The sequence below is a fragment of the Coturnix japonica genome, chromosome Z (assembly GCF_001577835.2).
Source record: "Coturnix japonica isolate 7356 chromosome Z, Coturnix japonica 2.1, whole genome shotgun sequence".
In the NCBI taxonomy this organism is placed as follows: Eukaryota; Metazoa; Chordata; class Aves; order Galliformes; family Phasianidae; genus Coturnix; species Coturnix japonica.
This window is the reverse complement of record NC_029547.1, coordinates 23,130,263-23,157,716: the sequence shown is the minus strand read 5'-3', so window position 1 is coordinate 23,157,716 and position 27,454 is coordinate 23,130,263. Positions and strand designations below refer to the sequence as shown.

The following is a 27,454-nucleotide window of genomic DNA, read 5'->3' as shown; positions in this document are numbered from 1 at the left end:
AACCTAAACCTCCCCTGTCTTAGTTTAAAACCATTGCCCCTTGTCCTATCACTACCCATCCTTGTAAAAAGGCAACCCCCCTCCTGTCTAAATGCTCCTTTCAAGCACTGGAAGAGTGCTGCTCTTGCTACCATGTCATCGCAGCCACCTGATGGGGCTGTAAAAGTGCCTGCAGCCCTCAATGTATGGCAGTGCAACAAAAGCCTCTCTGGGATGCAACCTCCAACCACATAATGCTGTACTAACCAAGGAGCTCAGTGCAAGCAGAAGAATTACTCATTCTAAAGCTTCTAGGTGCAGTGGGTAGAGATGATGCTATGGACCAGCACCTGGAGCAACAGAGTTTCAGTCCAAGATGTGGGCAGAGACGTTCTGGGATTGTCAATTAAATGACAAGTGCATGTCGATTAGAATGACTGCACTGTGCCCCAAACCAAAGTGCTTACTCTAAGAAAGCAGACCTGGGGTATCACTTCCTCCAGGCAAGGACTGTGTAACCAGGGCACACCAGGCCACTAGAGCAATGAGTGCTGCAAGGACCTGCATGTTGACATCTCCTCAGCCAGCAATCAGAACTTGTCTTGTAAACCAGGCTATCAACATTTATATCTTCTCCCAGGTCCTGCATCACTTCAGCCACACAAATGATGCTTAGTGTAAACTACTGCCTGGCTTCTGTGAAGTGAGAACATCTCCAGGAGGCTGGTTTATCCCAGAGTACTCCATCCAGTTTTAGGGGAGGATAAAACACTGCTAGGTGGTAACTGAATTTACCTTTTAAGGGGGTTTTGATGAACATGGGAGAGCAGACATCTGGCTCTGGCATGGTTTTACTCAGGAACCCGCCCTTTGCTTTTGTGATGGAAGGTGTTTTCCAGCTCCACTGGAGCTGCTGGTAAAAAGGAGCCACCTGAAGCCCTTTGAAATTCCAAGGCCTTAGCATTACGGTTTCTCAATGCTTGTCCACTGCTGGAAGCACCCTATCCATAACCCTTGGGGTGAGTCACAAATCCATGCACACTGAAGGCATGCAGGAGCCCTACGTTTGAAGCATCAAGCAAACTGTAAGAATACCACTGCGATTGCTAGCCGTAAGGGTTATCGAGCTGCGCTGCAGCACCGCAGGGCGATGCAGAAGGCCGGGTCCCGGAGCCGCATCCCGCCCGGTTGGGCGCAGCCGGAGCTCCGCAGGGGCCTCGGCCACCGAGGGCTGCGGGATGCGAGACCGCGGGGCGTTGGGGTCCGCCGGCGACCCTCGGGCGTTGTTCGCACCCCGCGTCCTTCCTGCTTCCGGGGGCCGCCGCGGGGAGGATTTGCTGCAGATGACATCAGCCGTGGATGCTGGAAAAGCGGCGGCGGGGATGCGCCGGCTCCCCCCCTTCCTCCTCCTCCTCCTCGGCAGGTCCCTGCCCTGCCCCGTCTCCGTATAAAAGCGCGGCCGCCTCCCCGCCCGCCCTCACTCCCTGCCGCCTGCGGAGCCGCCGCCGAGCGGCCCTTCTTTCTCCCCTCAGCGCCCCGGAGCCGCGGGGCGGAGCGGGGGGTGCGATGGCCACCGTGGTAGTGGAAGCGGACTCGGAGCCCTCCTGCAGCCTCCCGAACCCTGCCGCTCCCTCGCCCAGCCTGTCGCATCGCTTCCTGGACAGCAAGTTCTACCTGCTGGTGGTCATCGGCGAGCTGGTGACAGAGGAGCACCTGCGCCGCGCCATCACCAACATTGAACGAGGTGAGATGGTGGCGGCGGCGGATCGCGCGGAGCGCACGGTGCGCGGCTCCCCCTGCGACCCGCACGGCCCCGGCAGCCGCTCGGCGGCCGCTCCCCGCCCGCTGCCCAAGGCGCCCCGACGGGGGGCTCCGTGCTGCTGCAGCCGCGCCCGCTGCACCCCCTGCGGGGCGGGGGAGCGCCGAGCCCAGCTCCGAGCCCCGGCGCTTCTCTTTCTTTAACTGCGGGTCCCGCCCGGCCCCGCCCGCACCCCGGGGCCCCCCGCGTGGTCCCCGCGCCCGCAGCCCCTGCCCCGCGCTCCCGCCCCGCGCCATTGTCGGGGCTGCGGCGGACGCCCAGCCCGTCTGCCCGGAGACACCGGCGGGTGGGCGTGGCACAGACCGCACTGCGGTCCCTATGGCAGCCCGGAGCGGACAAAGGGCGCCTGCTCCAGCGCCGCCGGGAAAGGGGCTGGGTGGGGGCTGCAGCCCATCCCCATCCCCGTCACCATCCCCATCCCTGTCCCCATCGCCGTCTCCGTCGCAGCGCCGCAGACCCCGGCGGCAGTGGGGCGTTTTCCCAGCGACCGCAGGGCTGCGGCTCCATCCCTGCGCATTGTGCCCAAGTTTCGGCAGCGCGATGCAGAATCCTTCGGGACCCAAGCATGGCACACACCCACCCCTGTGTTGAAAGAAATAAAAAAGATGCTGGTAACGAGGCTGCAGTCTGAGTGCCCAGCCCCGTTATTGTCCATCCCGGGCTGCGGCGGCTCGCTGCTCGTTTGCCCTTTCCTTAAGGTGGCTTTGGGTGAAGGTACCACATGTGAAATGTCCGAGTTCTGTAAGTTCTTGATGCGGTTTCTAATAAAGGAGATTGCGGTGTGCATAGAGAGGTGAAAAGCCCTGTTGCTGTAAGTGTGGTATGAAGCACAAAGGAAATTATTGGGGGACCTCATAGTTTGCTAAACTAGCCTAAGATGTGATTTTTGGTTTTTTTTTAGTGTATACCTTGTTCTGGGCTGATGAAAGTGCAAAAATCAGAAATACGCTATTGTGTGAAAGGAGAGAGGGAGCCTGCAAGGGATTTGATACCAGCCTTGAATGTAGGTGTGGTTCAGCACTCCAGCTAGGACTTCGCTTGTCTCTATTGTTGTGTTCTCAACCCTTTCTGCTGCAGTTGGCGATTTCTCATGGTTCTTTTTCTTGGCTGTTCACAGCAAAGATCTGCCTCATTCCGGCTTACCAGCTTCACCGTGACCCGTTGATCTTTATCTCAACCATTGTCTCCTAGGGAGGACTACTGATGCAGATGCTTTGTCATTCAGAGCCTCTTCAGCATTGCGCCTCTCTCCCTCTCTCGTTTTAACTAATTGTTGATTGTGTTGAAGTGAATTGGCTGAATTTCAATTAAATTGATGCAATTTATAGAGCAAATGGAAAAAAACTTCTGTAAAGGCATCTGATGTCATCCTTCCTCAGAAGAAATGTTCTTCAGTCGCTTCTTGAAGCTTCTATTGTGAAGCTGCTGCTGCATAGCTCTGTTGCTGCTACCTCCAGCCAACAAGCTTAACACCTGCTTACAGTTTTAGATATTCAAGGGAAATACCTTAGTGTTTTTATTCATCATTTTGGTTGAAAAGTCACCTCATTCTTCCTGATGTCAGGTGATTTGACAGGGATCTTGCCTGCTAGGAAAAAAATCAGATTTTGGGGTGCATTGTTCTGGATCAGTACACTCTGAGTCTGTAGCTCTGTCTATTTGAGGGCTTGACTAATCTTTCCCTTTGGAAAGTGCAGTAGGGAAAAACTGGCTTCTTTCAGCCTTTGTCCTCAGTAGAGCCTTAAGTGGTTTTAGGGTTCTTGATAACTCTGCCTCAAGGTCTTCTCTGGTGCATCTCCTAAGTACCACCAGAGAAAAGTGTGGATTCACGCACTGAACTGCAGAGCAATATGCCAGCAAAAAACATCTCCTGATAGGACATCAGTGGCGTGATGCTACGTAACCTGGTGGAATGCAGAGTCATTTCTTAATATATCATGAAGTGGGAATTGCTTGGCAAGCTGCATTTTCAGTAATTACATTTGGGATGTCATTCTGCTGAGGGGGCAGTCCTCCAGCCCACCATCCAGTAGAGAAGAAGAGGGGAGTAAGGAGAAAGCTTCAGGATCTTTCCACCGATTTGGCAGATGCTGCTGGGTGTGCCCTGTCTGCTGTCTGATTAGCCCTGTGTCTAGTGGCGCTATGCTCCAGAGACTGCAGAAGGAAGGAAATAGCTACAGCTCAGTCATCCTCACAGTAGTTTCTTCCATCCTGATAATAATACACATCATTGGATTGACCTTGGATTTTTGTTCCAGATTTACTTCCATTGCATCCAAACTTGATTTGGTTGTATAATTTACTTGATACATTTATACTACATTTTAAGGTGTTTGTATAGGTTTTGCATCCAAAATGCTGAATCATGCATCTGCAAATCTGGCCTATTTTACCAAATCTCATCCTCAGCTGCTGTGTGGATAGCATGCCTAGGCTATTCTTTGTAGTTGTTTTGCCCTAAGTACTGCATTTTGGATACTGATGGGCTCAGTGGTATGACTATGCCTAATCAGAATCATAACCCACTGCTAATCTGGATTCACAACAAAAATGGTTTGGGATGGTGGGCAGGCTCTGTCATTAGCAGCAGTGCTGAATCATAGTCCATATTGCTTAACTGACCTCCAGAAAGCTTTGCAGCCTTCCCACGCAGGTTTGCTGTTGGAGGCCAGCAAGCTGCTGTCTTCTTGCTTCTTCAAGTTCAACACCCAGTGTGCTCCAACTTCATGATCAGCATCAGTTCACTACTCATATATTTCATCTGTGCTGTACATGTGTGGCAATATATCATGTTTACTTTCTTGCTCTCAAATGTTCCAACACCTGGAAGATATTAAAGCTTGCTGAGCTGTGTGTGCGTGCCAAAACTACGCCCTGAAAATGCACCATATGGCCAAGAGATTTTTGAGAAAGAAAAAAAAAAAAGGAGACTTGCAGAAGAGTCACCACTTATTCCTCTAAACGATGATGTACAAGTCAGGAAGCGGAGGTGATTGATGATAGTTCTGTTATTTTACTTCAGAGTGGTAGTGAAACATAGATGATACTGTGTTTTCAGTTCTCTTTAGAGCTTAGTATTCCATCTCGCTAACTGGGAGGATATCCCAGAGACAAACATGCTTACACCTTGACTGGACTGCTGACAAGGAACAAGTGCTCAGTGAATTCTCTCTGAAAAAGCTCTTGAAATGCAGATGTCTGTATTTGCATGGAGTACCTCCTCGGAGCTGCAATGGGAGACCAGCAGAGCAGATCTGGTTTCTCTGCTCTTTCTCCTCCTCATCCTTCAGCCCTGCAACATGGGATCTGCCAGAGGGAGCCCTGCTGTTTCTGCTGCCTTAGAAGAAGATAAAGCATAGGAGGTGGTACTGGCAGGAAAGTTAGCAGCCCAAATCAGGTTACCAGCAGAAGTGCTAGTACTGGTTGCAGTGTAAGGAGTTGGCCACATGCCTTTTCAAGCTTCTCCAGCCCAGAAGCACTTAGCCCCACAGTGGCTTAACCCAACATCTTCATGCAAAGATGGGGCCAAGCTTTGGGGAGGGACCAACAGATGCTTCCTCACCTGCAATTCCTTTGGCATTAGCTACCTAATTTGTATAAGTCTCAAGACAATCCCTTAGGGGGGGGAAAAAAAAAAAAAAAACCCTACAAAAATCACAGTAATGTTGGTGTTCAGAACTACAACAGAGTCTGGACCTACCTGAAGTGCAACTGTCTGCTCATTGTTTTTTGACAGGAAAACTATGGAAAAGTATTAAAATATATTCTGTTAATTTGACTTTTTTTTTTTTTTTTTTTTTTTTAAAGCTAGTCATCAAAATCAAAGTTGGAAAATAAACTTATCTTTTGGTTGCAGTGATTCCTCTTTCCTCCCCCATCAAGTGTCAGTCCTAAAAATGTATGATTCCAAAATGTATTTTTATGATCATGTGTCAAGTGTCTCATTTTCTTTGTAGCTGAGGAGAGAACAGAGATGTGATGTTTATCTTTTCTAAAAGAAAAGAGATCAAGCATAGTTTCTAAATATCAAAAACAGAGTTTTGATACTTCATAAATAAAAGATCACTTAAATTTTAACTTGCAGTATTGGATGCTTCAAAGCTTTTTGAATAAAGAAGTCACGGAATCATAGAATGACTTAGGTTACAAAGGACCTTAAAGATCATCTAGTTCCACTCCCCATATGTGTGCAGAGTTGTCAACCACCACATCAGGTTGCCCAGGGTTCCATCAAGCCTGTCCTTGGACACCTCCATGGTTGGGACATCCACAGTTACTCTGGGCATCTGTACGAGCACCTCACAGCCCTGAGGAAAGAATTTCCTCCTAACCTCTAATCTGATTTTCCCCTCTTTTAGTCTACAGCCATTCCCCTTTGTCCTATTACTATCTGACTGCATAAAAAGTTGGTCTCCATCCTGTAACTAAGTTCTCCTCTAGTGCTAGACGGCCAAAATGGAGTCTCCCTGGAGTCTTCTCCAAGCCAAACAAGCCTGGCTCCTTCCACCTGTCTTTGTAGGAGAGGCACTCCACCCCTTCAGTCATCCCTGCAGCCCTCCTCTGAACCCACTCAAGCAGTTTCATGTCTTTGTAATGTTGGCGGCCTTAGTACTTTGCACTGAAATATTAACTTGCAGCATGCTAGGTAATGCTGTCCTTCTTTATGGGGGACAAATACAGTATCGCCTGAGTGATACACATTTTCACTTTTGTAAATCAGTCGTTTGCTATTTTTAAGCCAGTTCATGGACATCAGTGACTTCTCGCCATGTGGCCACTAGGGCGTGGGATAAGCAGTCATTAAACAGGGGCTTGAAAGGACTGCTGCCATTTGGAAAGGCAGATTTTGTCTTGCAACTGAGTGATCTCTGTCCATAGTGCTTCTTCTGGGCACTCAGCACTTCACAAAAGATGGCTGTGAGGTGTGAAAGAAAGAGAGACTGATTTTGGAATTTAGAAATATGCAAATACAATGGATGTAAACCAAGAAATTTTCCAGTGCTGATGTATCAAGCTAGATGTGTTTCTGTATTTTGAATTTTAGGAATCCGATCATGGGACACAAACCTGGTTGAATGCAACTTGGATCAAGAGCTGAAACTTTTTGTGTCTCGCCATTCGGCTCGATTCTCTCCAGACGTTCGAGGTGAGCTTTTGGGCATGTTTACAAAGTGTTATGTGGCCCATTTTCATTTGTGGATCTTTACAATGAATAATTTGTTCTGATTCTTCTTGGTTTGTTTTGTTTTTAATATTACTTCAAAGTTACATATGCTTTTTAACCATTACAGCAAAAGGAAAAGTCTGAAACATTAAACTAATCAGACTTTTAGGTTAGCTTGATACGTATCAATGTGATTAATTTAGGAGCCCCATTAAAGTCAAATGAATCTCAGTTTTTGACTGAACCATTTGTGTACATTGCACTAATCTGTGTAGCTGTTACCTATGGTAGGCAAAGTACATACAGAAAAGAACATGAAAGAACTGGCTCTACAGTTTGACAGCCAGAAATGGTATCACAGCTGCTATGCAAGTGTGGCTTAAGAGCTTGATACCTTTTCTTGTAATGGAAAGCTAAGGGGTGGAGGGTCTGCCTTTACTCACAAGAACTTTCATAGGCTTTTATGAGGAAACTGGTGCTCTGCAGGGCTTATGAGATTCAGTCAATTCTTCTGCTGCCTTTTCTTCAAGCCTGTCCTTTCTTTAGGAGATTCACACAGGTTTAAAAGAACAACCAAACAACCAAATGAAACAAACACCACCAAATTGCCTCCCCTTCCCCCCAATAATTTTGTGAAGTGTAAAATTCCATTTAGTTCTGGTTACGTGGGAATCCAGTTTGGTAAGTTTTTCATTATCTCTTCTTTTTAACCATCTCCTTACTTTAACACAAGTGCTAACTGTGCATGTGTGAAATTAATCTCGGCCTCAATATATAAACATATATACACTTCTCAAAGGATCATAGCTTGCTTTCGTCAGTGAAAACACTGTGATCATGAGCACACTGACAGCTACAACAAAGAAGTGGGAAATGCTCTAAACTCTGGCTCCAGGACCGTGGTGAAAAGGGCTCTGAAATGCTGTGTCATACCACCACTTTGCGCACACAGTGTCTTTTGCTGTTCACTGTTGATGAAGAGATCCTGATAGCTTGCTAGCATGATAGCACTGACCTGACGGTCTTAAATAAAATACTAAAACATCTCCTTTAATGAATTCTTCCTCTTGTAGCATTGCAAATAGCAATATTTGCCATTATTTCTCCAAATCTATTGAGCCAGAGTCAAGACAAAGATGTACCTCTGTACTTTTTCACCTGGTTCAAAAAACAACTGGTAAAGCAATACTCAGAACTGAATTACTCCAATGTATTTAATCTTTTTTCCTGTCTCAATAAGATGTTACTTCTTGATAGCATTGAATGAATTAAAATAAAGCTAGTTTCACATGGTTAAATACTGTGGTTTCATATAATAAATGAAAGAATGTTATGAACCTCTTTTTTTTCTTTTTTTTTTTTTTCCCAATTCAAATTTGAATTCAATTTCAGCCAATACTATACTGTCTTCTAGGAAATTTTCTCTAGGAATTATATATTTCATTGTTTTTTTTTTCCCTTGTTTGTCTAGACTTGTCTGTTTTGTCTGTCCTTGTGCTGAATTACAGCTTAATTGTATGTGACTGGAATTCATCAACAGCTCTATGACAAGCAGTAATGAATGTGTTTTTCAGCACTGCACAATCTTTAAACAATAAGCTGCCAAAATCTACATTGAAAGAGTATTGAGAGAGCTTTAAACCTGGAAAAAAGAGAAACATACAGGAAAAACACTAACCCTCTTTACCAGTTTCTTCTCTCAGATTGTGTGGAAGCCCACTGGCACTTTTTCAGTCCCATGGCACAGATTAGAGGACAAGATTTGAGTCTCTCTCTCTGGCTCTTTGATGTTGAATCTGCCTGAGGCTCCTCTGAGTTCTCACGATGGATAGATAGCAAGGAGGGTGGGATTTTTTTTTGTTGCCTTGTGTTGATAAAATTTCAAAATATTTTCTGTTGCAGTGCCCAGTTGTTCAATTTTGGTGAGTGCTCAACTTGAGAAACTGGCAACACATACTAAACATGTTTAAAGAGGTTACTGTTGGTTACATATCACACTGAGGTCTCAAATTCTGCTGTGGGCTCTGGGTAACTAGGTGACCTCTTATCCAAGGAAAGTATTCATCCCAGGTGACGGGATAGTGTGTGGCATGTCATGTGGGGTGTAACTAAACAGCCCTTTTTTTTCAGTCTTTTGAGACTGAATTCTTTGTATGACTCAAACATAGGGACAGTTTACTCTTGAGGGGTGGTAGAGTCATTTAGTGAGTCTGCACAGCTCTTAGTACAGAGAGGTCTGAATACTGACTGAAGCCTGTTTGATTATCATGTTTAATTATGGTAATTGCTATGCTGGCTCAGTGCATGCTTGTATGCTTCTCAAATCAGCTCAAGGATACACACACAGCAGAAATATGAACAGTATGACTTGTTCTCCAAGACAACGCTTGGAGGAAATGGGGCCAACCCTGCCCCTGTAACATATGCCTGCAGTGTTGAAAGAAAGACATGTGAGAGAAGATGTTAGTCAGAACAATAATTCATGTGTTTTCTCTTTAGGAATTTGAGGGGTAACCCTTGTTTGCAGTGAGTAGCCATGTACATATTGATATAGAATCAAGAATGGCTGAATCTGAACACTCTTTGTGCTCTTACCAAGGGAATAGATTGTCACACTGGTATTCATGTATCCTATATTCAGCTGCTGAACAATTTATGGATGATTTATGATTCCCTGAAAAATTGAATTCAGAATGGAAATGCTAGTGAGATCTTCTTTGATACCCTGTAAAGCGGCTGAGTTTGCACTCTCCTTAGTAATACCAAATCTGCAGAGATGTTGTCAGGTGCTGGTGGAAAATGAGTAACGACCCTTATTAACTGGTTGCCAAGACAACAAGCAACATGACTTAAAATGGGTGTTTGCCTCTGTTTTCTCTGTCACATACTGGCAATGACTTCCATCTTAAGTTAGCTTCACAAGAACAAAAAATTCAATGTGTTGCAACATGTACCTGCTGGAAAAGGAGCCATGGTAAGGAGACAGAGCAAATGGAGATTGTTCAAACTGCAGCTGTTGCTAACAATCCTTTCTCAAATAATGTATGTATGAATGTTTGAGCTGCATAAAGCTGAATATCCTGCTTCACAAAAGGCTGAGTAAGTGGATTTTGCTTAGAGGTAAAACCATTGAGGGCTTTCCACAACACATCCACACCTGCCATTTTGTGCCACTTCTTCTACTTGGGATCTTAACAGTTGCACTGGTGTGTATGCAAGCCCTTGTCTAATTGCATTGGTGTGTATGCAAGCCTTTGTCTGGATAACATAGTTTTTATTTAGATAGCTGATCAGTACCTAGCTACCTTTAACCTTGTACTCTGGGAAGAATTATTGCTCATGCAGTGCTCTGTGACTATTTTATACTTCAGACATTTCATGAGGTATGGGCATCAATGGAAAACAGAGTCCAAGCAGCATCAGGTCCACAGGTCATCCAGGCCCACAAGTCAGGAGCTGACTTACCTTCCTTACCATGATTTTCAACAGCTTTCCTGTGGCCATGAAGGAACCTGTCTAAGTGCAAGAGGTGTTTGATGTCCCAGCAGCATTTTCCTGCTTCAACTGTGGCTGAGGGCTTTTCTCCTATGGGCTTCTTGAGGAAGGCCCTCATTCTCTGTAACTGTCATCAACCTCAAAAGCCTAACACCCTCCATTCTGAAAGCTACCCTTTCAGAAGTTTCAGTTAAGGATTATTAGTGTCCTGTGGTTTTGGATCAGGAGGGTTTTGGTCAGTGAAACCCACATCTCTATTGTTTGCCAAAACAGCCTGTAGTTCTGTTACCAAGGCAGTTAATATATGCCTATTAGATTGTGTGAGCTCATGGAGTTCCTGATAAAATTGTAAATTGCAGTGTTTTTGTGCTTTTCTTAAAAAAAAAAATTACTGGTAATCAAAATTCATCAAGTCAGATAATATAGATTCTTAAGCAAAACCTATCAATTACAGTGAAACAAACTGAAAAAAAGAGCCAAGATGACAAGGCCAGATCTCTGTCTTGCTTAATTCATCTAAGGCAGAGGGGCAGAGATCATCAGTCTGACTCTTCACCCACTGCTGCTGTGAGGTCTGTCCTGTCGATGGTACAGTCCAGTGCAGATGAGAGGAGAGGTGAACTCAGCTGGTGTCTGAGCCTCACCACTAAGTGCCTGGGAGTTAATTCAGACCAGGAACTTAAGTAGTCCAGTAGGCATATTCATGGGCAGTCTATAAATATGATGCCACAGCTATTATAGGCTGCGATAGCTAGAATAGCTATCAAGTGGAGTCATTTGAGCTCATTGTATGTTCAGAGAGGTTAATTTTAGCTGGCTACGAGACTTGTTTTGTGTTTTAGAGTATTTATGTCTTGGAAGAAAGAAAATGGAGGTGAAATAGGACTTGAATTGATCTGACTCACTCCGCTGCAGCAGTGGCTGGTGTCCCTGCAGAGTGTTGCTGCCAGCAACACAAGGGTGCAGGGCAACACTGGGAGCAGGAGCACGGGGGAAACAATGGAGTGGCATGAGCTCTTCTGTGTGTGATGCTGGGGTTTCTTAACTCAGGAGGGGCTTACAGCTCAACTGTTTCTGTGCTTGGGTACACTAATTGACAAAGCCTTCCTTTTTGAGTACTAATCAGAATGTCTGGGATGGGCTAATAAGTGATTCTGTCTTTTTCTTTTTTTATTTTCCCCTTAGTGAACTAATTCTTGCACTTCTACAACAATCATTCTGGCACTGAATTCCACTTCTGCTTTTTTTTAGGAACAATCTCAAAGAGAATTAGCATGAATTTACATTAGTGTCACAGCAGCAGTACCTGCTAATGCTAAGCTGCTAACATGAATCAGCAAAATGACTGAGAGTTTATTTTTAACTGCCTTGTATCACAACTACTTACAATGAGTTCAGCTGTGTTAGCCTAGCCCATATTGTGTGGAAATACGCTTTTGACCAGTGTGAGGTGGCCAGCAGAGGCACAAGGTTATTGGTGAACAATGTTTGGATTGGATATTCAGGGGTTATTCTGTTACAGGTTATTTAACAAATACCTACAGAATTATACTTTATTTATCCCTTTCAACTCCTCAATCTTCCTTTACTACTATTATGTCTGTGTTGGATATCTGAAGCTGAAGACTTAAACAATTATTTTTTTCACCCTTGCTAAGTATTATTTACAGATGAACTACTTTTCTTCCCTTCAATCATGCATTTAAAATAAATGTGTAACCAAAGCATCACTGCAATTTTTTTTTTCATCTGCTTTCTGTCTATTACAGGTAACTTTTTTTGTATAATATCTGTTTCTCTTAATTGTCTGCATTTTCTGTTAGTTTTTGAGAATTGCTCATTGATCACTTGAGAGAATTATGAAATGTTTCTAATTGAACTTTAACATGGGGGGGAAATTTTGATCCATACTTCATGTATATTTTTAGGTCAAGCAACAACCAAATTGTGTGTCATAAAAATGGAGAAAAGGCAAATTTTAGCTTTGACTTATTGTCAGATTAAAGCAATCCTTTATTTGCAGTGATTTGCTTACCACTGTGTTTCTCACTAAGACCAAACCCAGCCTGCATTGGGAAGAGGTGTTTAGAGGCTCCTTGTCTCCATCCTTGGTGGAATGGGGAGCACACTATCAGTCCCTCTTGCCTATTCTTGCATGAGAAATACCACAGTGGGGTACTGCATGAAGAGCTTCAGCCCTAACTCACCCTATAGAGACAAAGGCAGAAATCATGGCAAGAGATGCCTTACTGCTGCTCCTCCTGTCCAGGTGCTCCTCCTGTCTGTAGTTGGTCAGGAGCAGTCATTAGGACTCCACAGTCCATGTGAATAAGTGGAGATAATATGTTTGTTAGATGGTAAATGTCATAAATAGAAAGGTGGATACTTCTGTAGCAGACAGCCATGTATCTGCACCAAACCTCTCTATGTTTCCATCAAAGACATGGTGGGTACTTGTTGCAAATGGTTTTTAGAGTCAAGCAGGGAAGTCTGATTTCTGATGTTCTGTGCTTGCAGCCTGTGTGTGGGTTCTGTGGGTGCAATGTAGCCTTGCATATAAGTAAAGACCTGATTCTTCTGATTCCTAGATATCTGTCTGGTTGGAGTATGTCTTTTATAATTCAAATCTAGTTGCTGATATAAGGCATATTAAGTTAAAAATAATAAACATAATAACCAAACACTGCTTGTAGAAGTGAATTTATGTGAATTTCAGTATTGTTTTGATGTAGCAGCTAAAATGCTGTGGTAGTAGAGAGCTTCTCTGTAATGGTCAGCTGAGTCATTCTCATGTGTCTGTCAGTCTGTCTTCCCTGTAACTGCAATTGGGAAGCATAGGGTATTATCTAATAACAAAACAAACAAAAAGCTAACAAAGCAAAAATCCTTCCAAGAAGGCAAACCATAGTCTTAGTGGTATAATCTCAGGCTTTGTGATCTCTGAGTGACTCTAATATGCTATAGAGACTTCCAGCTGGAAGTTAAGTCCCCTCTGGAAGTTGTTCCAATGTTATGACAAAGAAGATTGGTCCCAGCTTTGGCTCCTCTGTCTGGGGGCACAAATAAAGCTCTGCTGGCTCTTATGAACTGTTTGTGGTGGGTTGATCTGGCCAGCAGCCAAGCACCCACAGCTGCTCACTGGCCCTCTCCATCCCTGCCCCTCCCAGGAGAAACTAGAAAGAGTAAAAGCAATAAGATTCATGGATTTGGATAAAGACAGCTTAATAGGTAAAGTAAAGGAAGGGTGGTGAGGGGAAAAAAGGCAAAGTGAAGGAAGTCACTTGTGGTATCAAATAGGCACACACACAGGCACATCACATAAGTCATCAAGTTTTTAAGCAATGGACCACCTTGGAAACTGAAATCTATACCTCTTATATACTTATATATAAGTATATATATACTTATATACTTTATATACTACATGTTTGCTCAGTAAGAGTCAGCTGTTCCAGCCTTATTTCCAAAGTTCTTGCCACCCCCTAGCCTCTGTTGGGTACAGTGGGAAGAAGGAAGCTTTGACACTGTGCAAGTGCTGTCCAGCCACAGCCAAATCGTTTGTGTGTTATCAGCAGTGTTCAGGGCACAATTCCGAAACACAGTGCCATACAGGTTGCTATGAAGAAAGTTAAGTCCATCTCAACTAGATGGACTAGTTAAAGTCCATCCTATTTTTCCAAACATGGGTTGTCATTGAATATATGTTTGTATATGAATCCTTTCAAAAGACCGTCACTTATAATTACTAGCTGCAAAGCTTAGATTATGAAAGTTCCATAGACTTAGAAGATTTAAGCCTTTTTCAGTGCTAGTTAGATTTTTGTACATTTAACATTTCCTAAAAAGTTAGTAATTTTTAATTTTTCCACATTTCAGTAATTACATTACAGAATGCCCTTCTTACATTTCAAGCCCCTATCCATATAAAAGCTTGAAATTTTTGCTTATTTTCTTGTTGTGTTCTACAATGTGATTTGCTGTATCGAATGAGAAACAGATCATCATTCAACAGAACACATGGAAACACAGATGTCACCAAAAAGAAATCCAAGTGGGGCTGGTGTATTTGACTCTTAAAAAGTTAAGGATGCACTCCTTTGATCACAGCACTCTCAGCTGCATAGTTTGGCTGCACCAATTGTATTCCTGAAGAGGCCCTGGGAGACTGAACTATTCCTGGTGGGAACAGTTGCTCTGCACCTAACAACCCTGTATATCTACTAAAACCTATAATTACAGCAGGAATTACAATTTGTCTCTGGCTTCTGTGAGATCATGTCATTGCATGTCAAGTAAGGGATTACTGTGTGGAAGGAGACCTTTGTGACATTCTTCCTCCGTGTTGAACAGGAGAATCAGATTGTATTAATTTGTCTGGAGGAACTATTTCCTTTCTACAGTGGGGAAATAACCTACTTTCAGGGCTTTGTTAATGGATGTGGGTTCTCCACTACCATTTATTGGTGGTAATCATAGGACAGAGAACATGCAAAGCCTTCTGATTTCCTTGAACTGTAGGCTTACTTTTTGGTCCCTAGAACAGTGTGACACAATCATACATTAGAGACATATGTATCAAAAATGGTGCAGTTTAACCTCTGGATTGTTTCTTGGCCTGTGCACTGACTTTGTCATTCAATTGACTTAAACTGAAAGCAGATTCAAAACTAAAAAAAAAAACACCAAAAAAACAGTTTCTTGCACAGATTCTGTAGGAAAGATTATATAGAGATTTATTTTTTAGATCACTACTGCGTTCAGTTTTGCATGTTGTTGATTTGCAGAACTGATGTTTTTATAACTTGCAGTCTCTTCCAAACTTGGGTGCTTTTTCCTGCTGCTGTTGGAGACAGCTGATTATCTGTGAAATTGCCTGCCTCCTCCAATGCTTTTCAGGCCATTCTAGGTGCTCTGAGAGACAAACACAGTGCTGGCTATTTCCAGGGAGGTCATAACCTGGCATTTTCAGCCTAGAGCAGTGTTCAGTTTGGCCATGATAACTCTCCCTTCCTGTCTCCACTTCTCAGAAAAAAAGCAGAGATTACTTTAAAAGAAGGGACCACTCCAACATAATTTTTTCACTATCAGAAGTGAAAGTGTGGCATGGCGGAAGGCAGTCCTGGAGAGCTACTTTTTCTGGTATTGGTGAGCTGTTGCCTCAAGCCAGGACAGGGGAGTGCTGTGCAGCCCGAGACTTCACTCCCTGGGAACTGAGTGATTACATCAGTGATGAATGAGACTCTCAGAAGACCTGCAGGAGGGATCATCCTCTATTCAGTTTTGCTACAGCACTGTGTTGGCAGAGCCATACTGCTGTGTTTTAGAGAGAGTTTTTCCTCTGCATGGCAGTTTTTGCATAGACAGAGTATAGATCAGAGACACACTTGATGACATTTGCATCCAAAGCTTTTTTCCCCATTTTTCTGTTTCATTTTGTTATTTCTTCAGCTTGTTCTAAAAATTGCATCTTGTGCCCTTCTTCTTTCATTGAATGAAATGCTGAGTTTGGATATTTGCGGATGTTTTCAAGGTGACAATGAAGCTAGTGTTTACCCTAGATGACATCCACTCTTCTTCCTTTCCCCGCTGCTGTTCCTCCTCCAGTCTTCCTGTGTGTCACAGTAAGTCAAGGTGATATAGTGGTAAAATGCAAATCGCACACAGCTAGTATTAGGACTTCAAAGCTTGCTCTCTTAAAGGCACATCGTAGATAGCAACAAATTTATTCTTTTTTTTTTTTTTCTTTTTTTTTTGTTTTGTTTTAAGAGTTTAGGAATAACTGTGATCAGAAATCTCTCTGCTTACAAATGATGCTTTGTAATTTTTCATCCTTCTAATTCTGCCTTCTGGCAGTTCCCGCTTCTTTGATTTTCCCTTTGAGCAGATTGCTGTATCTGTGAGGGATTCTTATCTTAGCCTGGGTAGTGAACAGATTAAATTTATACCAAAGTCCTTTTTAAACTTCATCAAATTTTACTTCCCATACTATTCTACATCTGCTGCTCACTTGCAGAAATGGGATGCTCTCAGAGAATAGCATCAGATAGATAGAGACCAGCTGTTTGTCATTGGATGTTCTAGGTATGCTAGATGTTGGCTAGGTGTGGACCAAGTACAACAGACTTCTCATCTGTGTGGATGGAAGGAAAATGGATAATGTAGAGATGTAGATTAAGTGGATCTGCCTTGCCATAGTACTATGACAATAGTTATTGCTTTGTAAGTGGAGTTAATAGAGCAGATATTCTCCACTGGGATGTTTGCTATCAAATCATGCTTTGGCTTTGTAAAGCTTGGAATTAGTGTTGCTAGAGCTGGCAGCATAATGACAGAGATTCACTGCTGAGTTTGACACTGTTACAGATTTTAAAGTGGAAAGCTGAAACTGAATATTCCAACCAAATATTTAAAGAACTCTTGAGACTCATTTTTGAGATCCTCTGAAATAAGAGGAATTACGGGAAAGTAAAAAAAATATTGGTCTTGCAGCTCTGCTTGTATTTTATCACATTCTCATAGCTTTTAAATTGCTGTTTTCAAACATTACCTTTTTTCTGCAATAATACTTCTTGTAACAACAGCCTTCAGATGCAGAACTCATTTCAACCAGATCTTCTATACAGAAGTCAGCACTGTATAATGCAATTACAACTATGGAATTAAGAAAGCAAAACCAAACCAAAACAAAAACCTTCACGAGCAATTAATAATATAAAAAAAAACATACTGGTGACCTGCATCATGATTTCTTACCCTTTCCCTTTTTTTGAAATGACCTGCGGTGGAATTAATGATCATTCATGCCTTTTTGCCAGTAGATGGCATTCTCAATGCCCATTTTTGTTGCAGTACTGCAAGCAAGTGTGTTCAAACCACAGCAGGAGTAGTTGTCTACAGTTTTTAGGTCATAGTACCTAATATGATACATATGTTTCTGTTTTCTCCAAGATTTTGCTTGGAGTTCAGATTTCATACAATGGAGATCTGTTAACTGTGAAGGACATGTCCCTCAGTGCCAAACAAACTCAGCAAACTTAAGGTCTCTCGTAGTCAGCATGGTAGCTTTCACTGTATGAAGACCGCAGGTAGTGATCACTTATGAAAATGCTTAAAGTTGCATTAACTCTGTAGAACCAGTAAGGAAAAAAGCAAGACCACAGCACATGTGGTTGTATTTGTGCCTAAGTTAGTGCATGCTGTAGATATATCTGAGGAAATACTTGTTAAATTAGCCTTTCAGATGATGCATTCCGTGCATTGTCAGGTTGCTTCCAGTGGACCTGAGCTTCCTTTCTTTCGAAACTGGAACACAATAATCACACCAAGACATAGTAGTACCTCCTCTCTGGTGTTGAATTTAGAGCTTGACATGAAATAACAGACCTGAGACCTCGGCAGGTAGACTCTGACTCACTTGTCAAGTTTAGTATGTCTCAGTTTTTTTTCCCCTGTCTCAGTCTGCAGTGTGACTGTCTGTTAGGAACAGAGAAATACAGTAGCACGTAGTTTGACAAAGCACTTCGGTATTGTCTGCCTGAGAATAGTCATTTGTATGAGTTAAATCCCACTGAGGGATTTTTTCATTTCTCAGGAATGGGGGAAAAGAAATGTCGCTAAGTGACTGCAGAACACTGTATTTCCTAAATGAAGAGATACAGAACTTAGTTCTTAACTTTGTCCCTCCGCAGCGTAAAGACTATGATACTCTACTGTTGTGGAAAAGCCTTGATCTGGATTATTCAGTTGCAGAGATTTAATGACGTTTAATTCTTTTTGTCTTGCTTCAGTTTCCCAGCAAGGACTGCTCTGCCAAGTGTGCCAGTAGGGAATCTTGTGTCAGTGATTTATGCGGCATGTTCTTCATTAGAATTCAAAATGAGGCCACCATCTCTCTTCAAATAAGCCACCAGCCAGATGTTAGAAAGTAATCACTACAGGGATCACTCAACTTGCTTTGAAAATAACACAAAAGATGAAAAGCTGAGATTAGCCATTCACCAATTTAACTCCTTCAGGTTTCTGTCCTGTATTTTTTTGCAAAGGAGCAATTAAAAATGGAAAAAGAAAAAAGACCATTTAATAAAATTGAACACCTGCATCCATTTGCATGAGCAAAACCTTCCGATATGCACAAACACAAATGGACATCCTATACATGTTCCTCCAGCTGATTTAGCTCTGGGCAACACAGCAGGGCTTTGAATGCTTTCAGCAAGCAGGTTTCTGTTACTACTTACAAAACAAACACAGCCATCAGTTTGTCTTAAATTGCAATTACTACACAGCTTTGGCAAGTTCTGCTCCTAGTAAGTGTAAATGCTTTGTAATTTTACTGACGACCAAAGAATCCCTGTATGTTTACCCAGCTATTTATTAGGGTATCACTGGAGTGCTTTTGAATAACTGCAGCATGTAGGGCCTACCAATAGATGGTTTGAAGGAACTGGCAGTAGAGAGGTGATCTGTATTTTATCACAGGGTTGCACACAGAATGAAGGGCAGTACTGCTGAGTTGCTGTGGCACCACTTGAAGAAAAATCCTTTCTAGCTTTGGCATTGCTGGAGCTGGCAATAAATCACCTGACTTCCATTCAAGCTAAACTCCCGTAGGAAGCTGGATGTTTGTGCAAAGCGTAATCCAAGATGGTGAAATACTGTCTGCCATTCCTAACAAAGCTTCGTATAAAGTGGAAGTGAAATGCTTTTAAGTGGTGCCACGTGTCCATGACTGTGTAATCTTTGATTTTGAAACGTTCTTGACACTCACAAATCCAGAAATGCTTATCGGATAAGGATAAAATGCTATGGGAGGATGAAATAAATGACATTTTGACTACCTCAGATCTTGGCTTAATGACTGACACAGCCTTCAAATCTTGGAGGAAGAGGCAAGCAGGGGTCCTTGACTTTTGTCACCTCTGCAGTGCCATCCCCGCCTCCTCACGGCTGCTTATCTCATGGCAGAGGGTTAATGAGAAGACTGTAGGGCTGGAGTTGTGGAAGGCAATTTGAATTCCATCTGTGTGGATTATGATCTGGTGGAGTTCATTAGCATGCAGGCAGGCACAAGTGCATATCTTTCAAGAGGCCTATGACTTCCAGGCATTTTCACACTCTGGCAGATCTGTTGTGCTGTGTGGGTTTGGCCCACATTTCTGTATTAGCACAGTTTAATTAGGCAAAGAGAGATGGCTGCATTTCCAGAATGATCTACTGATACGATAGATCAATATTTATTACAAGGACTCTTTCAAGCAAATGTCTGTTCTGTTACAGAGGTTTGCTCATTCAAGGGCCCTAGAGCCATTTATGAAACAATTAAATCCTCTCTGGTGTGAAGTAGAATATTAAAAAGGATTAATGCTGGCAGGGTGGGGATTCCCACTAGTTTCTGCTGTGTTCAATGTCTTCTTATAATCTGATATTTAGGTTTGATGAAAGGGGCTGTGTTAGAGACTGCTTCCAGTTTTTTACAGCAGAGTAATGGGGGAAAAAAATGGATCAAGAGATTGGCTAAAAATAATCAGTCCCAAAGCTTCTGAGAGATATACAACTGCATTGATGAATGTTGGATAGCTTGATTGTATACATTTATCGTGGTTATTCAGATCAGAAATGGAAGGCAAATATGAAATCATCCAGTCTTCTAAACATTCATGTGAGCAGCCAGCATTTCAACAGCCAACCAGTGAACGTTACATGAGGAGAGGCTTCATTGAATGTTACATCAGGAGAGGTAGCATGTTCAAGTCATGGTTGATTTTTTGCCAGATTCCAGTAAAGGCAGGACTTCCCCCAACATTATTTATTATTCTTGCTTTCCATAAGTAACTACTTTTTCTTCACAAATTAGGGAAGAATGTTCTTTTGCATTTGTTATGCTTAGAGCTAACAGGAGGTGTAGGTGAATTGGTTAAGATCGAAGAGTTCTTATAGTGCACACTTAGACAATTCTCTTAGACAATGAAGTGTGCCTGACTTAATGTGAATTGCACTTCATAGGGAAAAAAAAGAAGAAAAAGTGTAAAATTCTACTTATAGTACAAGACAGTGAAAGCTTTTGATAGAGATCTAATGTCAACCTCAATATTTCTCTATCGAGAGAAAATATGAAAATGTTACAGGATATCTCCTCCTAAAGATGAGAAAATACATTAAATACTGAGTTATTTTAAAGTTTGGGAGACAGAATGGAACTATATTGATATTGTGTACCTTAAATGTCCCCTGCACTCATTGTTCAACTGATTATGGTCCTAAAAAGTGTACTTGTGTAATGTTCATTTAATATTAAGTGTGTTAAATGTCTCACCAGTGCTGACACTTTGTCATTCTAATGCAGTATAATTCATGAATGTCTGTAATTACACAGTCTGTGTGTAATTGCATAGACTTATTTCACCTGACATTTTGCCAGTCAGGACACAAGTTTTCTGCAGGAAGCTCAAAGTATCTCTGGTCTCCCTTGGAAATATAAGATGGAAAATTAAGTCGTCTTCTAATTATGTTCATTGAATATGAAATCATGTAGATAGACCTGCTGTAGATCATAGATACTTCTTTTATTGTTTTAGTAATTTGCTGTATTTGTTATGCATGAAAAATGCTTTTGATAACCCATGTTGATCACAGTTGCTAATGAACTAGTGCCTGCAATTATTGTACTTAACTTAAATAAATCTTCTGAAGATACAATGTTAGAGGGTTGATAATGAGCACACACAGAAGCTGAAGACGCTGATTAATTTAATCAGGGTTATTTTGCCTGCTGCCAAAGTAAGGGTGAATATGGGTGATGCCACTGGAAATTGTGGAAGTATTTAACCCATGACTTTATATGTAGAGAAAAAATCAGTTCCTGTTTCAGAAACATTGGTAATGCAAAGTATTTTCTCTATTATAAAAGCAAGACATTTACTACCTTGTTCAGATCGATTATTTATGAAGCAGCATGACAGTTAATACTGTGAATCTTAATAATGCCCAGAGGCATTCACATGAAATGACATTCAAATTTAATTTTCTCTTTTAAACAACAATAATAGTATGAAGTTATGCACAGAGGTCTGATAGTCTACAAATGTTCTTCGCCTAATTCTACGGATTCGTCTTCTAATTTACTGCTTCAACTTTCAAAGTTCGATCAAGATTTTAAAGACATAGTTAAACTCCTGCTGCTGCCTGTTGTTTTCTTGTTTGTTTTGTTTTGGGGCTTTTGCTGAATGTAGAAAACTGAGTATTTCCTACTTGTTCTCTTAACTGAGTCAAAGTTAAGAGAACTGGTACTCATCGCCAAAGGCTACAGGACCTTCTTTAAGGAAAGCTTCCCTTTGTCAGCCCAGCTGACTGAAAGAGAAGGGGTGATAAACACAACTTCTGTGAAAAAAGAAGGGCTCAGCACAACACTTTCTTTTGTGGGAAATCAGACATGCAAGAGATGAGGTCGTCTTTGAGACTGGTAGTGGAGTTGCCCATAAGAGCAATCTCTATCAAGTGGTAGATCAACACAGTACATCTTCTGAAAGGCTGTTGGCAGCAGAGGGATATGTTACTGACAGCATCCTTCAGATACACTGAGAAATACATCAAGGGGAAAACTTGGTGGTAAGCAGGCAGACTGGATGGCTTTTGCTTGTGCAATCTCTAGAGGTCCCTGATGACTACAGAAGATTCCAACAGCAGAAATTCGAAATACTTGCATCCTTCACTAAGCCATGGCCTGAAAGAAGATCTTTCAATTCTATTAGCTTTATTTTGCCCAGTTTTACAGCGTTTTCATTTCAGAACACTGTCAGTAACAGTATGTTTTGTCACTGCTGCTGCAGTTCTGGCTTCATCTAAATATTATGTAAAAAAATCTGTGAAAAAAGTGTGCTGAACATAGACTGTTAAAAAGAAAAAAAGAAAAAAAAAAAGAAAAAGAAAAAGAAAAAAGAAAAATCTTGTTTCCTTTATACCCTGTGTAGCCTAAGGGGAATCTTGATATTTTTGAAGTAATATAGATTTTTCCCAGAGGGCTAAATAGTAGGAAAATTGCTTGAAATTGCTTTTCTGTTCTGATGAAAAACACACGGCATGTATTGTGTACTATTTAAACACATTTTTCAGGTTAATAATTACTAAGGGAGAATTCTTAGAAAACTTAAGCATATCAAAATATTACTAGATGAGCGACTGCTCAGTATATAGATGACCTGCTTCAGACCAGTTCTCTGTGTAGTAAAATTCATATGTAGAGATAATGCATGATTGCGTTTTTCCTTACAGGTGTTTTTTCTTCTTCTTTTTTTTTTTTTTTTTTTTAATTATCCTGTTCATTTGCTAAAAGCACCTTTCCACTGTACTAATCTGATAATCAGGGAGGAACTGCAGCAAATCTTGACATGGTCAAATACCTTAGAACTTAAATGGTTAGTTTAATTATGAAGAAATCAGCATTTGTTAACAAAGTAATACAATGCAGGAAGAGGGAATAAGTCCCCAAGTGGGAGATCGTACATGCTGCTACTAATCTTGCAAAGAAATGCTTACTCTGCATAAATCGCTAGCTATTTTTATGTTTGTATAATTTGCATAAACAGTGTAAATGCCAAAGCTGACACAAGACACTCAAGAGAAAAGATCTTAGTATTAAGGGAAGCCAAGACTTCCCCTTGTGCTTTGTTTAAATCAATTTCCATTCTAAAGTTCTGTGAGGAGAAAAAGAAAAAGAAAATTGCCACTGATACCAGAGGAATTCAGTATAGTACTTCTGTTATCAAGCATGACAAATTAGTGCCAGAACAGACTATTGCATTTACAGAAGTTCAGCAGACATCACCTTGGTCTTATGGCTCATATGGCTATTGGGACTACAGGATGTAGGATGTAGGTTCTGGCTAGAGATGAGTGTATACAGGAGTGTTGATTCCCCCACCAAGAATCTGTGCAGTAGAGATGTTCACAGGGCACCAGGGTGTGCTGTGCTTTTGGAAATCCTTTACATTCCAAAGCCTGCCAGGTCCTTCTCCTGGCAGCTGCCAGCCCAGCTCCTCTTCAGTGAAGGATCCTCCTCATTCATCAGTTCTTTTTGCATAACCATTTTTCAGTGCTTCTTTGGATTCTCTCATGTATTCCTTATTCTGCTCCACTTCCTTTGCAGGTTTCCCACCAAGTTAGACTCTCAGGCTGCCGGCATAGGAAATATGTAATTTCTGTGAAAGAGAAGACCACCAAAGGCAGAATTGGAGATTCAATTAATTTAATTTAAGCTGAGGAAGATCATTTTAAATGAGAATTTGTTTGCAACTTCATTTTTAGAAGAAACAAAAACAATTTTGGCACTGGAAATGTAATGAATAGCCAGTGTTTTTGTGAACTTTCGTTACTCATTTCAGAATAGTACAATAGATTTTCCTTTGCCCATGTATTTTTCTAAGGGATGCAATTTACAACAGTCAAATTCTAAAATTGCCATGGTGAGCAGTTTGTGAAAAAGTGCTGACAGTGTCTTATTTGTAGACAAACTGCAGAGCAAATCCTGTTAGGAAATTGCAGTTATGCTTTGATAGGTGTACTACAAAGGATCTTATACTGTCAGATGTCTTCTGAGTAGAAGTATACCTGCATCTCAGGAGGAAATGCAATAAAACAGATTTTTGTCAGGAAATTACATTATGGTTATATCTGGTTTTGTGAACTTCCTTTGCCAGATTAGATGACTTCACAGAGACCGTCTTGGATCCAGACAGTGTCTTATGTTTATTCTATACTCCTCACAGAAAAAGGGAGGGCAGCTATTGGACCATGTGTAAATCTTACTATCTGATGTATTACTATAAAAGGTACCAAGGATTTTTGAGAATAATCTTGTAATAATACAGTGCAAAATGAACATGAGAAAATAGCATGGGAAATTCATGCCTTGTGTCAAGAGAATGCTTAAAGAATTCTTAAATCTGTCTTAGACTAGGAAAATGATGAAGTATGAGCCTTAGTTTTAGGCCTTAAGTCATAATGTTCAAAAGCATAAAGAACTGTGAGAAGATCTGTTTGCCTACATCAGGTCCTTAGGCTGCAAAGGATAGAATTTTAATGTTTTCTCCGTTTTTGTCCACAGAGTTCATGAACATAAGTGTCATTTTGGCTGTCTCACTGCCTTCTGAGTGAATAATTTGAAGTTAATAGCCATACTACTGTCATTTTGCACTTTTGCTTATTAATTCCTACTGAATTATCATTTGCCCCGAACTTGTGAAATTAGCTAACTGCAGAACTCTGTAACCTTAGCTGAGATCAGTGTATATTTGGTGATCTGCAAGTAGAGAGTGAGCTGAGTAACTTTGGAGGTCTTGCTGTCTCACTAATTTAAAGTCCTTTCTGCTCCTTCTCATGTGCCCAAACAGAGGTGGCATTAAGTAAAGTGGTTATTCTTGATCTTCTGCTGACGGCTACCCACCCAAAGCACACTCTAATTGGAAGCTCTGTTGTCTCTTTCACAAGAGCCAATGTGTTCTCACACATCCCTGAACCCATCCAGAATTATGCTTGATCTCAAATGATGTCAGGCGGTAATCTAGAGAAAGCTAAGCAGTACGCTCTTCTCTACCAGGAGGGCTCTTCTTCTGTCTTGTCACACCCGCTGACCTGTAGAAAAATAAAGTTTGTGTCAATGTAACAGAAGCTAATGATAAAAATAGATTCTAATTTCAAACAAGAATATTAATATCAATTTATGATATTTTTCTTCTGTTTTTGCACTGGAATTGGACATCTCCCCTCCCAGACATCACTATACTGATCTGGACTTCATGCCTCCAAATTGGACTAATACTGTGTATGAGATGCTGGTGGGTTTTGCTAAGCCAGCTCTTTTTCATGCCTGGAGCAATTGCTTATTAAAATATTACAAATATATGGAGCATATTAAAAACATTACAAACAATTTATAAAATACAAGAACGGAAGTTGCTGATTTTAAAATAGCTCTGTATAGGCAATATTGCCATCTTCTTTGTTCTATTGAAACCTTAGAGATCACTGAGTTACTCAAGGCGCCTGAGAAATAAACTAATTACTCATTGCTAGTAGCATTTGAGATGGCACTGCAATTTGAGAGATGTGAGAAGACAACTGTACCTACCCGTAGGGAAAAGGGTAGAAGTCTGACCCGGCAGTTTATTTATATTTATATTTAGCAAACCTCTCCTGCTGTTGTAGAATATTTACTGTGCTTTTGTCTTTGTGTCAGTTGATAAGCTGTGTGCTGTACAGCAGGCGATCACAAAAGACAAGAATGAATAAAATCAGACATGCTAGCTGATAAGAGAACAAAGGGAAATAACTTATTTCTAACTTTCTGTTGCCCTTAAATTGTTACTGGACAAGTATCTAATATGATAAGACTTGCCCTGAACAGCAAAAAAGAACATAAATTATTAGTTACTTATAGACTTTATTTTACTTGAGATTTCTTAATGGACCAAAGAAGGGTGGCAGTTTGGGTGGTGACTTCCACACAAACTTAAAAACATAACAACCTGTGAATGTTAAAAGATGGTGATTTAAAACAGTTGATTCTCAAATATCTTTATTTTAAATGTATTTTAAACATATGAAAATTCAATAAAAAGCTAAAGTGTAGGATTAATATTAAGAAAGCAAGAGACTGTCCTTAGAAATTTTTAGGACATCTTAGGTGTTCCAGTAGCAATACTGTGTGGTTGAACAAATTTCTGAATGTAGGTGACTCATTCAGTGGACTGCTGGATTTGTCTGGATTGTACCTTAATTTTGCAGATTAAGGAAAATGGCATTTTGAAGTGTGGAGTCTTTTAAACTTCATCTTTGTCTTCTGTCTCCTTGTTCTGATTTCTTTGAGAAAAGCTTGAATGAAATGATAGAAAGTACACACATCTCTGCAGATGCTTGGGATGCTTGGACCTAAGTGATTGGAATAAAAACAATTCCTTCAATTAAAAATAATGATAAGCCATTTTTTTTCTTATGTGTTGCACTGGAGATTTTTCTCTATACCATTTGGTACAGTACTTTCTCTTCTGATAGGTGAGTGTTTATTCTGGTGCTGCTGCTACATACATGTACCAAAATGCTGTCCACAGGATCTGCTCGGTTATTAAAGATATTACAAAGTAGAATTTCTTCAGCCTACTGCTAAGTGCAAGACAGAATAATTGAATTCACTGTTGCTATGCCAATTTATATTAAGTGGAATCTGAGCCAGGGGGTAATTTCCATATAACTTGCAGATGGGGTGTAGAGCTATATGAGAAAGGATGAATAATTTATGGCTGAGTTCACAATATTATAGAATCAATCTACAATTAACTTATTCTTGAAGGCATGGGAAAACTCATTGTAGATCATGGTGAATGTATTAATTCATTGAAAATCTGTCACCATTGAGGCTTCTTGGGATTATTAATTAGCAAGTTAAAATATTTTTGGCAGTGTTTTTATCTTGTAAAACATGTTTCCTAGGCCGTTATTTTTAGTGATTCTATCTCTTATCCAACTCCCACTGAAATCAATGGAGAAAAGTTCTATTGTCTGAAGACCAGTGGGATCAGCCTTTATTCTGTGTAACTTACTTTTGGTGTTTCTTTTATAATTATCATCAAAACTGGCAAGTATATTAGGCAGGGAGATACTAGCATGTGGACTACAAACTAGATGTATGTGGGAATTGTGTTTTGAGATGCAAACTATTCTGCAAAATGCCAGGAAATGCCTTATGGACAGGGTCTTGGTGTTACATCTAAATGAGTCACCACTGCTGTGAGTGTGTCCTGGTAACTAGACGGGATGATATGAGTCCCTGCAAGATCCTTTGAACATTTCCCATGCTGAGCTGGAAGGCAGAATAGTAACCCAGATTCTGCCACTGCTGTTCAGAGATGATTTATCTAGGCTTAGCTAGAAGAGGGAATGAAAAGAATAAGGAGGAGGGGGAGAAGAGTTGGAGGAGGACTAATGCCTGCCTATTCACACTGAGGGTG

General features: G+C 41.2%; 1 protein-coding gene across 1 annotated transcript in view; it reads left to right on the top strand.

Moving 5' to 3' along the window:
• Positions 1–1,442: 1,442 nt before the first annotated feature.
• MAP1B (microtubule associated protein 1B) overlaps positions 1,443–27,454 on the top strand; it is a 65,633-nt gene continuing 39,621 nt past the window's right edge. The window contains exons 1-2 of the mRNA XM_015848840.2: positions 1,443–1,723; positions 6,843–6,944. Coding sequence (XP_015704326.1) covers positions 1,546–1,723; positions 6,843–6,944 — 280 coding nt within the window. The 5' untranslated portion in view covers positions 1,443–1,545. The remainder of the gene's footprint in view (positions 1,724–6,842; positions 6,945–27,454) is intronic.